The sequence below is a fragment of the Cryptotermes secundus genome, unplaced genomic scaffold (assembly GCF_002891405.2).
Source record: "Cryptotermes secundus unplaced genomic scaffold, Csec_1.0 scaffold1928, whole genome shotgun sequence".
NCBI lineage: Eukaryota > Metazoa > Arthropoda > Insecta > Blattodea > Kalotermitidae > Cryptotermes > Cryptotermes secundus.
In genome coordinates, this window is record NW_019740681.1 from 712,575 (window position 1) to 725,537 (window position 12,963).

Below are 12,963 nucleotides of genomic sequence, written 5' to 3' on the forward strand. Positions count from 1 at the left end.
CCCTGTTGTGGTGCCATCTCTAAGGAATTCATGTAAATCAGCTGAAATGTGTGTCAGGAGGATGTCATTACTGACACACAGCCAGCGCCTGCTGTTGTCAGAGAGTCAAACCACTCCAGACTCAATTCTCAGGCCTGAACAACAGGGATAGTGTCAAGCCAGGGCGGAGCCCCTGTGATTTTCCCAGTGTCAGAGCACTACCCCGGCATGCTACTTTAATAACAGTGACATCAAACATGGATAAATTATATAAAATCTTATCGTCTGTTCGAAGTGGAAGAATTAGTCTCTCTAAGCAGGCGTGCGTGTTTCACAGCCTAGCATCATGACTCACACTCCAACTAGCAAGTGGATGCCAGGCCACTCAAGGACTTGCATTTCTGGGACTACACCCTTGCACAGTAGTTACAATGTATGTAACAGAATCACAGTGACGAACTAGACCCGAAATAAAACAAGTCAGCAATCGGCAAGTGAGAGGAGGATAATAATAAACGTCCAGGCTGGAAGTGGAACGAGACAGTTCACTGGCTTGACTCTCTGCTGTGAATTCACTGTCAGAAAGAGAAACTGAAAACAAGACTAGTTGCATTATTTCAAGTGGTTTGATATGTCATTAGTGTGTGTAAATTGGTAATAAAATTGTGTGAAAAAACTGATTAAGAAAATAAATAATTACACGAGTAAATTCGTTACATAGGAAAGTTATACATTAAAATGCTAAACTAACAACTCCTCAAAGTGTTGTAAAATTCCCAGATAAAGTCAAGCATTAAAAAAAATCGCTGGGGCATATATGTTTTACTATGCAGTGATGTAAAATTCGTGATGTGTTCTACCAAACTAAACACAACCACACAGGTTCACATTATTTTCACAACTCAGAATTTCCACATAAATTCATCAGGCGTGTAAGAGGTTATATTTTAAGTTACACAATAAAACTGCTGGATGTTGCTAATCAAGAGGTTTCATTATCAGCAACTAGAAGAAACAAAATCATTGACTGTGACACAACATCCTAGAGGAACAGCCCACTTTAGTTCTAAACCATGTAAGTCTGAAACACAAAAAAATCTTGTTTAAATGCTTGGGACCTTCTCTAACCCACTGATGCCTGAATTTCATCAAAGTAATATTTAAAACTTCAGTTTCTGCCTCACAGAAAACAGGATATGTCTCCGCTACAAATTTCAGCCCGATGTGATGTGTAAGGAAGTAACTGCTGTGCATTATGAGAATCATACAGAACACATGAACACATGGTGTGGGCAGAACATGGAGTCTTCTCATGTTAAAGCAGGTGGTATATATAGCTACCTCTGTGCTTTAAAGAGATAAGTGTCACACTTCATGCCCTACTGATGTGTCCGCGAGTACACTACCACAAAAAGATCAAGTCAGACTTACGAGGGGTCACTCGTGACCAAAACAAGTCTGGCCAATAAACTTTTAAAAATAAAAGTTTGTATTAACTCATCTGTGTATCACTTGGATGTAAAGTTCAACTAACTTTGTTCATTTATTTGCTTCCAGAGCACATACCATGATGAAAAATCAAACCTTTGAGTCTCAACTGGGACAATCTGCTGACAGATTTCTGTGGCTTTCCTTTCTTCCTACAAGTACACGTATTGGGAAAGCAGCTCAAATTGGGGCATGCCTACTTTCTTGCACATTCTTTCCATTTCATTGCCCACTTCATGCTGCAGTGTCTCAGTTACTGACACCATTGCTACATAAATAGCAAACAAATAAACAGACTGATTCATTTTACTTCTTGTGACGTGCCAGGATACAGCCTGAGCTAAATCCTGACTGAGGTCAAAATGTATCATTCTAACATATGACAATCCTATGAAAGTATTTATTTTAAAATATGTACTTGCAAAATATTTAATATGATCATAGCAAAGATATGAATATGTGAACATTGTGCCATGTAAGAGCTTTAAAATACTTGGTGCATTCTGACAACTTGCAATTCACAGTGCAAGACGTACATTTGAATCCAGCCTCTGAAATATATGCATATAAAATGTAACAGCAATGAAGAAATCAGCGGCTATCTGGAATAAACATGGAGGGAAGAAGACCACTGGTGTTAACAGGTCTAATTCCTGTGGCAGATAATGACAGCGTGAGCAGGCAGGCATTTCTTTAGAATGTGGAAGACAGAGATGGAGTTCAATTTGAAACTTGGTGCACACGAGCTTCACGCACATGGTGGAAAAAGAGTTGAAACCACATACACACAAAACATGTAAAACATAATAATTTAATAATATTGAACAATGTGGTTAAAGCAGTGATTCTTCTTGTTTGCAATCAACAGGTGCCTGCCTCAACCTTGGCTGGGACACTGGCTATCCTGATGCAAGGATCGGACACAACCGCTTCCTTGCACATTCTTTGCAATTCGGGACTGAGTGATCATCCAGCCATTCGATACTACACGACAGTGTCAAAAGCAAATGAAATCAAATTTCATATTAAGCCAAGGCTCTAACTTCAGGTGAAAGCTGAACTGAACGGCCTGATGACACTGCACAACAGAAACACATCCATACACTTGGACTAGTGGCCACACAGAGGCAACTCTGTGTTGGAAAACGTGAAGGGGCTGAACATCAGTACAATAAATTAAGGAATATTTACAGTGTCAGTAAAGTTGACTTCATCTTTCAAAATCTTAGGTACAGACCAAACATGAGGGTCACACAATCTGTCCACTGAAGCACCCTTCAGTGACCTAGAAGTGAACACAGTACACAGAAAATAAAACTGTCAGCTTTGTACCTGGGAGACCAACTGCAGACAAGTACACAATCAATGACATGATTGCAACAAATATCCATTGCTTTATCTTATGTAATTCTGGAAATATAACCTCTTGCAACACCAAGGACACAGTGTGGGAACCTGACATTGTGCATCATTTGAGGGAAGGTTATTTGACCACCATATTACAATTAGCATGGTTCACTATTGACACCATAACAGTTTCTAAAATAAACTGATTTCAAGCCACATTTGGTGTGCAGGGGATATGTTGGCCCAGTACCAACTACTTCCAGCAATGTCACCACGACACACAGAAACGCATTGCCTAAGCACTGCCAAATGCTATTTCCTTATTATGAGGAAATGTTTAGAGCTCCCTTAGCTGCAACATTTAAAGGAATACCTTTCCTTTGCAGACTCCACTGCAGTGTTGTCACCATTACTACTAATTTCTCTTCTGTTACTTTTCAACAGGCTTACGGTCTGTCCTGAAATTCCATCCATGTCTGCCAACCCCGCTGTGGGGCGGCCTGTCCCGCTCGCGGTCCACATTTCAGGCTATATGTGCAGAACACACCACTGCATGAAGTGGTGTGCTTACCAGGCCGAAAGTGCTGCAAGTAACCTTCAGTTCGGTCCAACGAAAAGAAGGATTCTTAGTGCAGCAGAAGATGCAGCCTCACGAGCTGTGAGTGACAGCCGTGCTGCATGGAGGCTCGGACAACACCCTGGTCATTGCCTACCCCACAGCCCCACCTTCTTGGTATGGGCCAGTCACCATACAAGGATGCATTGGAAACAAAGTTGTCCAGGTGGTGGTCGTGTAGGTTGGGGTTCGCATCAGGAACTGTGATGTGTACGATGGGGGTCGGTCAGCATGGGGCAGGAGGTGGATCAGGTCTGTGACTGAGCCACTGTTACTGCTGCCATTTCCCGAACCATTTGAGCCAGTGTTGCCACCACCTGAACTTGAGCCACTGTTGTTTGCACTTGAAGTGGTAATGCCAAGTTTTCGTAGCCTCATCTTCTCTTCCCACTCGTCCCAGCCGTGTTTAGCTCTATTCAAATTCCGATGCTGATAGAAGACCAAGCTTATTCGAGTTGGGTGCAGCCTGTTGGGACGACGCAGTGCTGTTGTCGCATGCAACTCATGCTTGGCACATTCAAATAACACCGAACCATGGCCCAGAGCAATCGCCACACCTCCCATTTGGGAATCCTTGAAGCACTCTTCATTGTCAATGTAATCTGTAACTTCACCAATAGGCTCTGACCGGGGCGGTTCTGGAACAACAGGAAAGAAAGGTGGGGGCCCATACAAGTCCCAGCGATGTGGGTCCCATCGATGATGGTGAAACTGTCCAGGGTACTGAGGGTGAAACTGGCTCATACCACTCATGCCCTGACAACTGTACGGAGACGAATGATAACACGCTGATCGAGCTGCAGCCTCTTGCTTGGCAGACTGGCCTGCATAGAACTGAGAGTTAAAGTCCACAGTCTGGTATGGATAGTTCATGTTCATGTGTGGAGCAGACGCTGATCGTGAGTCCATATAACTAGCAGCATCATTCCATGCAGTGCCTGGATATGCCTTGCTCTCTGGAAACATGGGATAGCCTCCAGACATGAAAGCACTGTTGGTAGAACCGCAGTAGCCATAGCTTGACGCACAGCTGTTCAGAGAGGAAATAAAGGGGTTACCTGCACTGGCCGGTGAAGATGCTGTACTGGAATTGTAAGACAGCTGAGCAGCTGCTGCAGCTGCATGATAGTCATTGATCTGCTTCACTTCATCTGTGGAAGACCAAGTTGATGACAGTGTTTCCTGCTTAATGGCGCCACATGAGCCCTTTCCTTGTTGTGCCGCAATGTCACGAATCATCACACCACAGGCTCCTTCATCTGCCTCTGAACCGTTCAAGTACACGTTTGATTTTGCACTCTGATTTCCGTTTGGCTTAACATTGTTCCCTGGCCTGCCTCCATCTTGGTCTGAACCAAACCAAGGGACAGTTGAAACAAAATGTGGCTCTGCTAAACCTGAAGACTTTGTTCCCTGCGCGGGTGTGATTGTGCTGCTCTCCTGTGGCCATGACATGGAAGAATCTTTCATGCTACTGTTACCTGAGGAGCCAGTCTGCTGAATGTGGTTGTCCAAAGGTGTTTTTGTAAGGGAACTGTCACCAGGGGGAAAGGGCTTTAAGAAACCTTTACAGTATGTTTGGTTTGAAGGATAATTTAAACCCTGGGCTGCAGTTGTAAGGGACGCATTTGTTGGCCCCACTTCATTTGAAGACATCGGAGACGTATTGGTGCTGCTGCCGCTGTTGTTGTTGCTGCTACTGCTGCTGGAATGAAGGTTTGAAGTTCGAGAGGGGGGTCGACCTTTAGGGATGCGGAAAGGAGAAGCCTGTGTTGGGGATGTTGCGGGTGCCGGAGCAGGTGTGAGAGGATTGTAGTCCCAAGTGGACTGGGGCCTGTCAGGTGTCACCCAGCCTCCCCGACTTGAACCGGAGCAAGAGGAGGAGGCTGATTGGTCTGTAGGAGTCAGAGGCAGCGGTACTGACACTGAGCGTTCAGGAGTCTTGGATGACTGTGGATTATTTTCATGTGGCGTGCGAGGCTGTGGAAGGCCACTGTCACCACCAGTTGCAGGATGCTGCGCTGGAAGGGAGAGGCTCATGGACTGCTGCTGGGCTGGGTTAGGAGGGAGACCACTATTGCTGATGGAGGTTTGTTGTGGGCTGTTCACTGGCTGTTGGGACTGAGGTGAAGAGAAAGGTGATGAGGGGAGGTGCACAGGATAAGGAGACCTCTCCAACTGTCCTGAAACAGCTCCAGCATCATTGCCACTTGAAATGGGGCTTCTCTGCTTGGTACAGCTACCTGCACTTGGAGGTGACGCTGATGGAATCTTGGATTGTTCCGAGCTTAATGAGTTTGGTACACCTGAGTCTGCTTGCCAATTCACTGTTTCCCCCCGTGAAACAGAGGGTTGGGAGATGCCACTTTCCGAAAACAAGTCATTAGAATTACTTTGCTGCTGTGGTTGGCTGTGGTTCGCCTGCCAGGGAGAAGACGGCTGCTGGAACACAAACGGACTAGAAGGAGTTGAAGCCTGGTTGTGTGGGCTTATGGGGGCCAGGCCCGTGGCAGTGGGGCTGTTCACACTGCAGTTATTATAAAGCCCCACTGAGCTTCTACTGACAGGCGACTGAGGGGGATTCAGACTTGAACTTCCTCCCAGGTTTGCAGAACTTGCCACGAGACTGTGGTTAGTTGTGCTATCAGGATCAACCCTCCCGTCCCGGTCATTTGCTGATGCAGCCAGGCCTGAAGCTCCACCACCAAAGCCACCATAATCAGTTGCTCCCCAACCACTTACGTTCCCAGAACTCAAATTTCCACTCACGGCTGTTGCAGCTGCAGAGTTCAACCAGTTCGGTTTCCTGTGGGCTTCAGCTGCCATCCAGGCATGTGTCTGGCTGCGGGGGTGCCCCCACGCAGGTGCTGCACCATTAGGGCACATATCTGCACCACGTGACTCAGCACCTTGGTGATGGTGATAGCTCCAGCCCTGATACATAGATACAGGGCTGTCTAGCACTGTGGATGACACCTGCAAGTTGCCATAACAGAAAGAATGAAGCAGCAAAACTGAGGGAGCCAATGAACATTAGCAATTTCTGGAAACTGACACCAAGCACTTCTGTAGATATTTACCAAAGTTTTTGAGGAACCTACTGCCTCCCTCTTCAGGATAGAAGAAACACTGGTAAATATCTACCAGACTACATAGTGTTACATCCCGAAAGACCTTATATATCTCAAAGGGTGAGTTTGTTTTGCAAACAGCTAAGTGTTATGTAGCAAACTGCGAATAGGTTGGACGAATGTACACCGCAGTATGATTCAATGTGATGATATAGCAAAGTACATTTATATGATGGTGGCTGCCACAACTGTTTAGTAAAATGGTGCTAATTTATCTCCAGCACTGCCTTCAAAATGCTTGAGTTTCCACACAAAATTTTAAAAGGTATATAACATTTGACTTTACTATTCAACTGCCTTCCAGGGATTCTCCTGAAGTCCATAAGATTCATGTAGGCACATAATATGCTGCCAGGGATCAAGAAAACATGACACAAATATCTCAGAAGGACCCCAGTTCAAATACTAGCTCGCCTATAGAGCTTTGCCATGAGTTCACTCAGCTGAGAAAACTCTCAAGTCTTCCTTGCTCATAATGAGCTTCACATTGCATTACAGTGTAAGAGTAAACGCATCCCTCTGCCACACCATGAAGATATACACACACAGGAGTGCAGGGATGGCTCCATGCATCCTTAATTTTGGCGCTAGATGGAGCTGAGTGAACAACTTCACTCTCTACTCATTTAACCACCTCAAAAGGAGCCCCTGGTGGGCCCCACATATTAGCCACTATGCTGAAGAGGCTACTTCACAAGTCCCTGTGATAAAGTGTCATTAAACAAGCATGCGACTGAGGTACCTGTGAACTCTGAAGCTGCGCAGCCTCCATGCCCTCAAGCATCGAGGCCATGTCCAGAGACATAGGGGTGCCCCTATGGTCCATTGCTCCTATGGAGCATGGGGTGCGATGTAAGGTCGCAGGATCCTTCCGTCCTATCACTGCATCCGGTTCGTCTTCCTTACGTTTCTTGCCATGGCGACGACATGGCTGTAATGGCACGGCCCGCACACGCACCTCACATGGAAATCTGCACAATCAATCCATTCAGCACATCAGCAAACATCACTCTGTTATCTGTGTGTCCTTCCTTCCAACTTTGAACCAGCTGACACATCTTCATGAAGCTTGATATGAAAGTTGTGTCACTGGGGGTCACCCCTACATCACGCATTTCAGTTTCCTGCAATCGGTAAAAGCAACATAACACACGCATAAGGCTGTGATGAGGGAGACACACTGGTGCCATTTACTTCGAGGTCTTCACACGATGTATGATAACAGGTAAATTCCGTTCAGTTAAAACTTTTTGTAGAATGTAACATGACAACATGGTGGCTGCCTCTTTAGCTTCTGGTTTGATGTGATAACCAATGACTGAGTACAGATAGGTATACAAATCTCATACAAGGACAGGTCATTAGCATATCTGTCATATGTATATAATTCTGTATGTAAGTCAGCATTTACAAACACGGCACCAATACCACACCTCAAGGTCACCCCCCCCCCAAAAAAAATTATGTATACAGAACCTGCTTTTAAGTAATGAGTCATTCACAGAATGAAATAACAGTCAGAGAGCTGCAAGATTAGACCTTAGCTCTTGATTGAGCGACTGAGGTTAGCTCTTTCTGATGAACCCAGCAGAGTAGGTGTCTCCCAGCCTTGTCACCTGAGGATGGAAATAGCTCCAGTTTCTGAAACATCCTGTTCTTCAGCATTCTTTAGAATACTGGACAATGGACAATTCTCAAAACCCTAGTAAGCCCAGTGATCAATTTAGACAACATAGAGATATGTGGAATTCTGTATGGGACTATTGTACTGTGTTCATCACATCTAGAAATTAATTTTTGTCCAAGAAAGAATATTTCTCAACTGTTCTGAAATATAATTTCAGTGAGATTTAATTTCCTACATTGACAAAACTGTTTTCTATCAATACATAAAAACACTGAGGGCCATCCAACAATTGTGACACAAAGTACACAAAAAAATGTTAGCTACAGATATGTGAAGGATGAAGAACTGTGCCCATTTGCCTGTCTGAATGCCTTTAATCCTTCAGAATCACTCACTTTGTCAAGGTTTCCACAGCTCCACTCTTAACCTTGGCATCCTGCCCCTCCTTGCTCCCGAACTCATCAGTATCATCCATCACATACAGTGGTAACACATGGAGTTGCTCATCATCTGGTTTCGACAGGGCCCGGTTCTTTGTCAGGCTTACCACCTGCAACAATTAATTACACCGCTAGACAAATCTACAGATTTTCAAACGAGAACAGTACAGTTTCTGTCCTGTAGCAAAATCCACCTTCATTTAAAAAGAATTTTATACAACAAGTTTGACAATGCATTTATATGTCTTAAAGATATATGTTAGGTAATGGAAGTGCACACAGCATAACAATTCTGGCAGTACCGCCAGACAGTCAATAATTGCATGCCAATTTCTGGGAAACAAGAATCTTCAGTGTACAATCTGATCAAAATTATTGGAACAATTCCTGATTTATGAAATGACACAGCAAAAAATTTTATTTTGTTTAATTACCTTGAAACCTGCAATGCTTACAGAAAAACTTTACTGGGCATCAAGCATGTGTTACATTTCTCTCTACAACCTTTGTTACTCCAGTAAATACTTTGGGAATTAAGCCTAAGAAGTGTACGTGTATATCTCCATGTAAGTGCCCCTGTTTACATGTTTACAAATTGTAACAAAACTTCCCAGCAGGAAACTTCATGAATATCCATTCAGCAGTTCTCAAGTTGTTACACGTAGACAGACAGGCAGATGTGGCAAAGCTAAAATTTTTAAAGTTTTCTTGTTGTGAGTGTACCCGTAACGTATTTCTTCCAATTTGGGTAACAAAACATTCCACATACTCTTTTCTTCCTAGTCTCTCTTAGTTTCCTAGCGCGGAGTACGACAGATCCATAACTGATAATTCATCAACCCAAACCTGAACAAATTGATCAACTCCTTGAACACAAGACCAACACATTGGGAGCCGACAAGGAACCCACCACGGTGCAGCCGTTGTTCATGTTGTGCAGGTCACGATGGGAGTGTGCACAGAAGTCGATGCAAGCTGTGACACCGGAGAAGGGGCGACCAGGTTTGAAACCCAGCCGACACTCTGATGCCTCTCTCTCAAATTGTGTCTGGTTCTTAAAAGCATCTGGAGCCAGCGACTGGTACAAGGGAGACAGCAGTGTTGCCAACACATGCATTCGCTCTTCCACTTCTTGCTCCTAAAATTTAAAAAAGAAGGAAATTTCTTGACTACCTGAGTGATTATCAGGAAATCAACAGACTGCGCCTCACAGAGGCGAGTCAAGTCAAGGTATAACTCCTCAGTATTTTTTCAGAAGGACATGCTAATGTTCTTTCTGCATTTATTCAGAAGAAACTCAGTGCAGTCAGGTACTTACATGTGGAAATGTAAGGAGTTGTCATGATTTAGTGGGTGTGTGGCCTTAGATTGGGTATGTATTGGACAATGGCTATAGTGACCACTCATACAAACCACTTGGAACTACATTTCACAGATCACTGACATACAGACTAGTGCCTTCAGTGTATTACAGTCTGCACTAGCTGTTTCCTGGCAATGGCTTCTATCAAGGGACATTCTTGCACTCAGGTCCTATCTTCACAGGCCAAGTTTCAACTGACAACTGAACTCTCTCACACACCAACCAGCTACTTCACGTCACTTCACTCAACTGAACTGCTCACAACACGGCAGCTCAGCTGGTGTCCTCATTATATAACCTTGGGGAAAAACCCAAGAAAAAACACTGCCTCCAGTAATCATTCTATTGTTGTCATGGCAGTTGCCTAGCAATAGACCAGATATCATTTCTGCGGGAACATGTTTAGCAACCCGTTGCTTATCCACCTGTTGCAGACTGGGAACAACAGGTTCGGAAAGATATCAGGCAGAAGGAGGGACGAACGTGGGAGGAAAATGAGAAGGAACAGTTCTGAGAATGCAGATAAATGGCGCGGCTTGGTTTCTAGGTGACGCATGGCACACAAGTTGATTCTCACAATAAAGAGTGAATATATTCCAAAACAGCATTAACTGGCTGGTCTAAATCGGTGGTTCCCAAACTTTCTCAGGCCATCGGCCACTTGGTTTCATAAACTCACCCCTAGTGTCCCACTGACCTATAGAAAGCATTCTTCAGAACAGCGATTTGCACAACCCACTAAGGATGATAACAACAACAAAATAAGAGATCACATTTAGTAGCTACTTCACTGTCACTAAATTCTTAATGCCATGGATGAGCTTGATGAAGTGATGCCAGTTTCCCAATGTCTCAGCTAAAGCTGTTTCAATCCTAGACAAGTGAACAATGCACTCAACAGGGCCCACCTCCCATGCCCCCCCCCCAGGTAATCCTACCACCCTCTCCAGGAGGACAGTCCAGCCTGCTTTGGGAACCACTAGCCTAAATGCTATTTACTTAAAGTTCAAACTTCACTTTACCTCTGACCTGACTGACAGACGGAACTTGCGCACGGTCTTGGAGCGCGCATACTTGCAGCCATTGTAATACATGGACCAAGAGCAGCCAAAAGAGAAGCTGGCACCGCACGTGTCTGGGTCCAGTCCTTGACACGCACAGGTCCTGGGTTCGTTGGTTGCACATCTCCGTGTTGTTGGAAGACCATAACGATTCAGTTTGTGAGTTAGCAGGTTATACACTCGGTCAGCCTCATGCGATGGTACCCCATCCCACGCAACCATCACCACCACAATCCAAGCCGTGGGACACTTGTGGCCTTGTCGGTGTTTCACAATGCAAAGGACCTTCTCCTCCAGGCTTGATCGGCGAATTATCTGCGGACGTCATCATGCTTGTAGAAGTTTAAATGCAGTTGCAAGCTCTCAAAGCAACTGTATGCACTGAGATATTCCATGTGAAGACGGAGTTAGTATCCAACATTTCAGAGACTGTTTCTTCTCCATTGCCATTAGATAAAGTCAAGTCACTTGCCGCATCAACTCCTCATGATAGATGTAGAAACATCCTCCGAAACACCGGATACTAACTGCATCTTCAGATGGCTGATCACTGGAGAAATCTTCATTGCCTGTGTACCAAACTACACACTAATCTTGAACGTGCCACAGATCCACACACATGATTCTCAACTCACCCACTTGGCGAGAGGGCAGCCTTGCGTTGTCTTCCCCTCCTTGCCAGTGTACATCACCTTCTCTATTCGCACTGCTTTTCCTTTCAAGCCCGTCCTCTTCTCTATGTCTTTCCTCAGGTCAGTGAGACTTGCTCCTGACCCCAGGTGTGTATAATATGAACCAGGCTCTGGTGGACCTAACAAACACATTTCATCCATTAACAAGATGTTAATGACATCACCCCAGCCTGAAAATGGAGACAGAAGAACTCGGCAAAAAAAAAAAGTTTAGCCCATTCATGGCATGGTGGATCACCTAACATGCTGAAAGTGCATTTATCTACTGCAACAGCTTTGAATATTACACAGAACATTTCCCATCTTGATTTCTTTTTTACTGTCATTCCCCACCCCCCACATGATCCAGAATGTTAATTTATTCTACCATGAAATACTGTGAATATAAAGCCTCTGTGAAATGTGTTGAGTATATGTCTGAAGTTTTAACCACTGTATGCTCTGATGGTGGCAGGGAAAGACACCATATCCTGGCTGAAGAAGAAGCATTTCTGTCATTTTCTTGCAAAAAGAAAACCGATGTGCATTGTCTTACATTATTAGCTTTGCTAACCACTGAAGAGAACAGATATAGGAATGGCAAAAAATTTTGTGGCAGTGATTTCAGAATAATTCAGAACATGTCTCTGCTGGATCAGATCCTTCTGATATACTCGTCAAACAATATCTGCAAAATTGGATTCTGGCTTACAAGTACACAAACCCTATTACCATCTGGCATGAGGGGGCTGAACAGAGACTGCAGAGGGATGTTCTTACATTTGTCAGGCGGGAAACAGTTGCAGTCAGGAACTTCAGCTCGGACATTGTTCTTCAGTCGTTCGAGATGGTCCTGGAACTCCTTCGTTGACATCCCTCCGAAGCCTTTGTTTGCGCTCTGGCAGGCATCTGCAGTGGTCGCATCAGACTGCTGTGGGGACCACGGCTGCTTTGTATCCTTGTTCAACATCAACATCAACAGGCGTTCATAGACTCAAGCTGAAATATGACTTCTCATACTCTTCAAACAGAATCAACCCGAACAGGGCCACAATCCCTGAACTTCCAGACAAATAAACACACTTCCTTGAAAATAAATTCTACGCCATTCCATGGGAAAACAGGCTAGGAAACGTGCACATTGCAGAAAATTTCTGGCACATTCATGCGCTTCTCTCTCAGTACCTTGAAAACCATAAGACAGATGAAAGTTAAGATCTGTGGGTAAAACTGCAGTTCC

The 12,963-nt window shown here is 44.5% G+C and overlaps 1 protein-coding gene across 1 annotated transcript in view; it reads right to left on the minus strand.

Annotated features, from left to right (window-relative positions):
• Positions 1–308: 308 nt before the first annotated feature.
• Positions 309–12,963, minus strand: part of LOC111872603 (DNA N6-methyl adenine demethylase) — a 130,121-nt gene continuing 117,466 nt past the window's right edge. Inside the window, exons 11-17 of the mRNA XM_033754761.1 lie at positions 12,504–12,681; positions 11,688–11,863; positions 11,014–11,367; positions 9,539–9,766; positions 8,584–8,738; positions 7,304–7,532; positions 309–6,406 (exon numbers count right to left, since the gene is read on the minus strand). Of these exons, the coding sequence (XP_033610652.1) occupies positions 3,524–6,406; positions 7,304–7,532; positions 8,584–8,738; positions 9,539–9,766; positions 11,014–11,367; positions 11,688–11,863; positions 12,504–12,681 (4,203 nt within the window). The 3' untranslated portion in view covers positions 309–3,523. The remainder of the gene's footprint in view (positions 6,407–7,303; positions 7,533–8,583; positions 8,739–9,538; positions 9,767–11,013; positions 11,368–11,687; positions 11,864–12,503; positions 12,682–12,963) is intronic.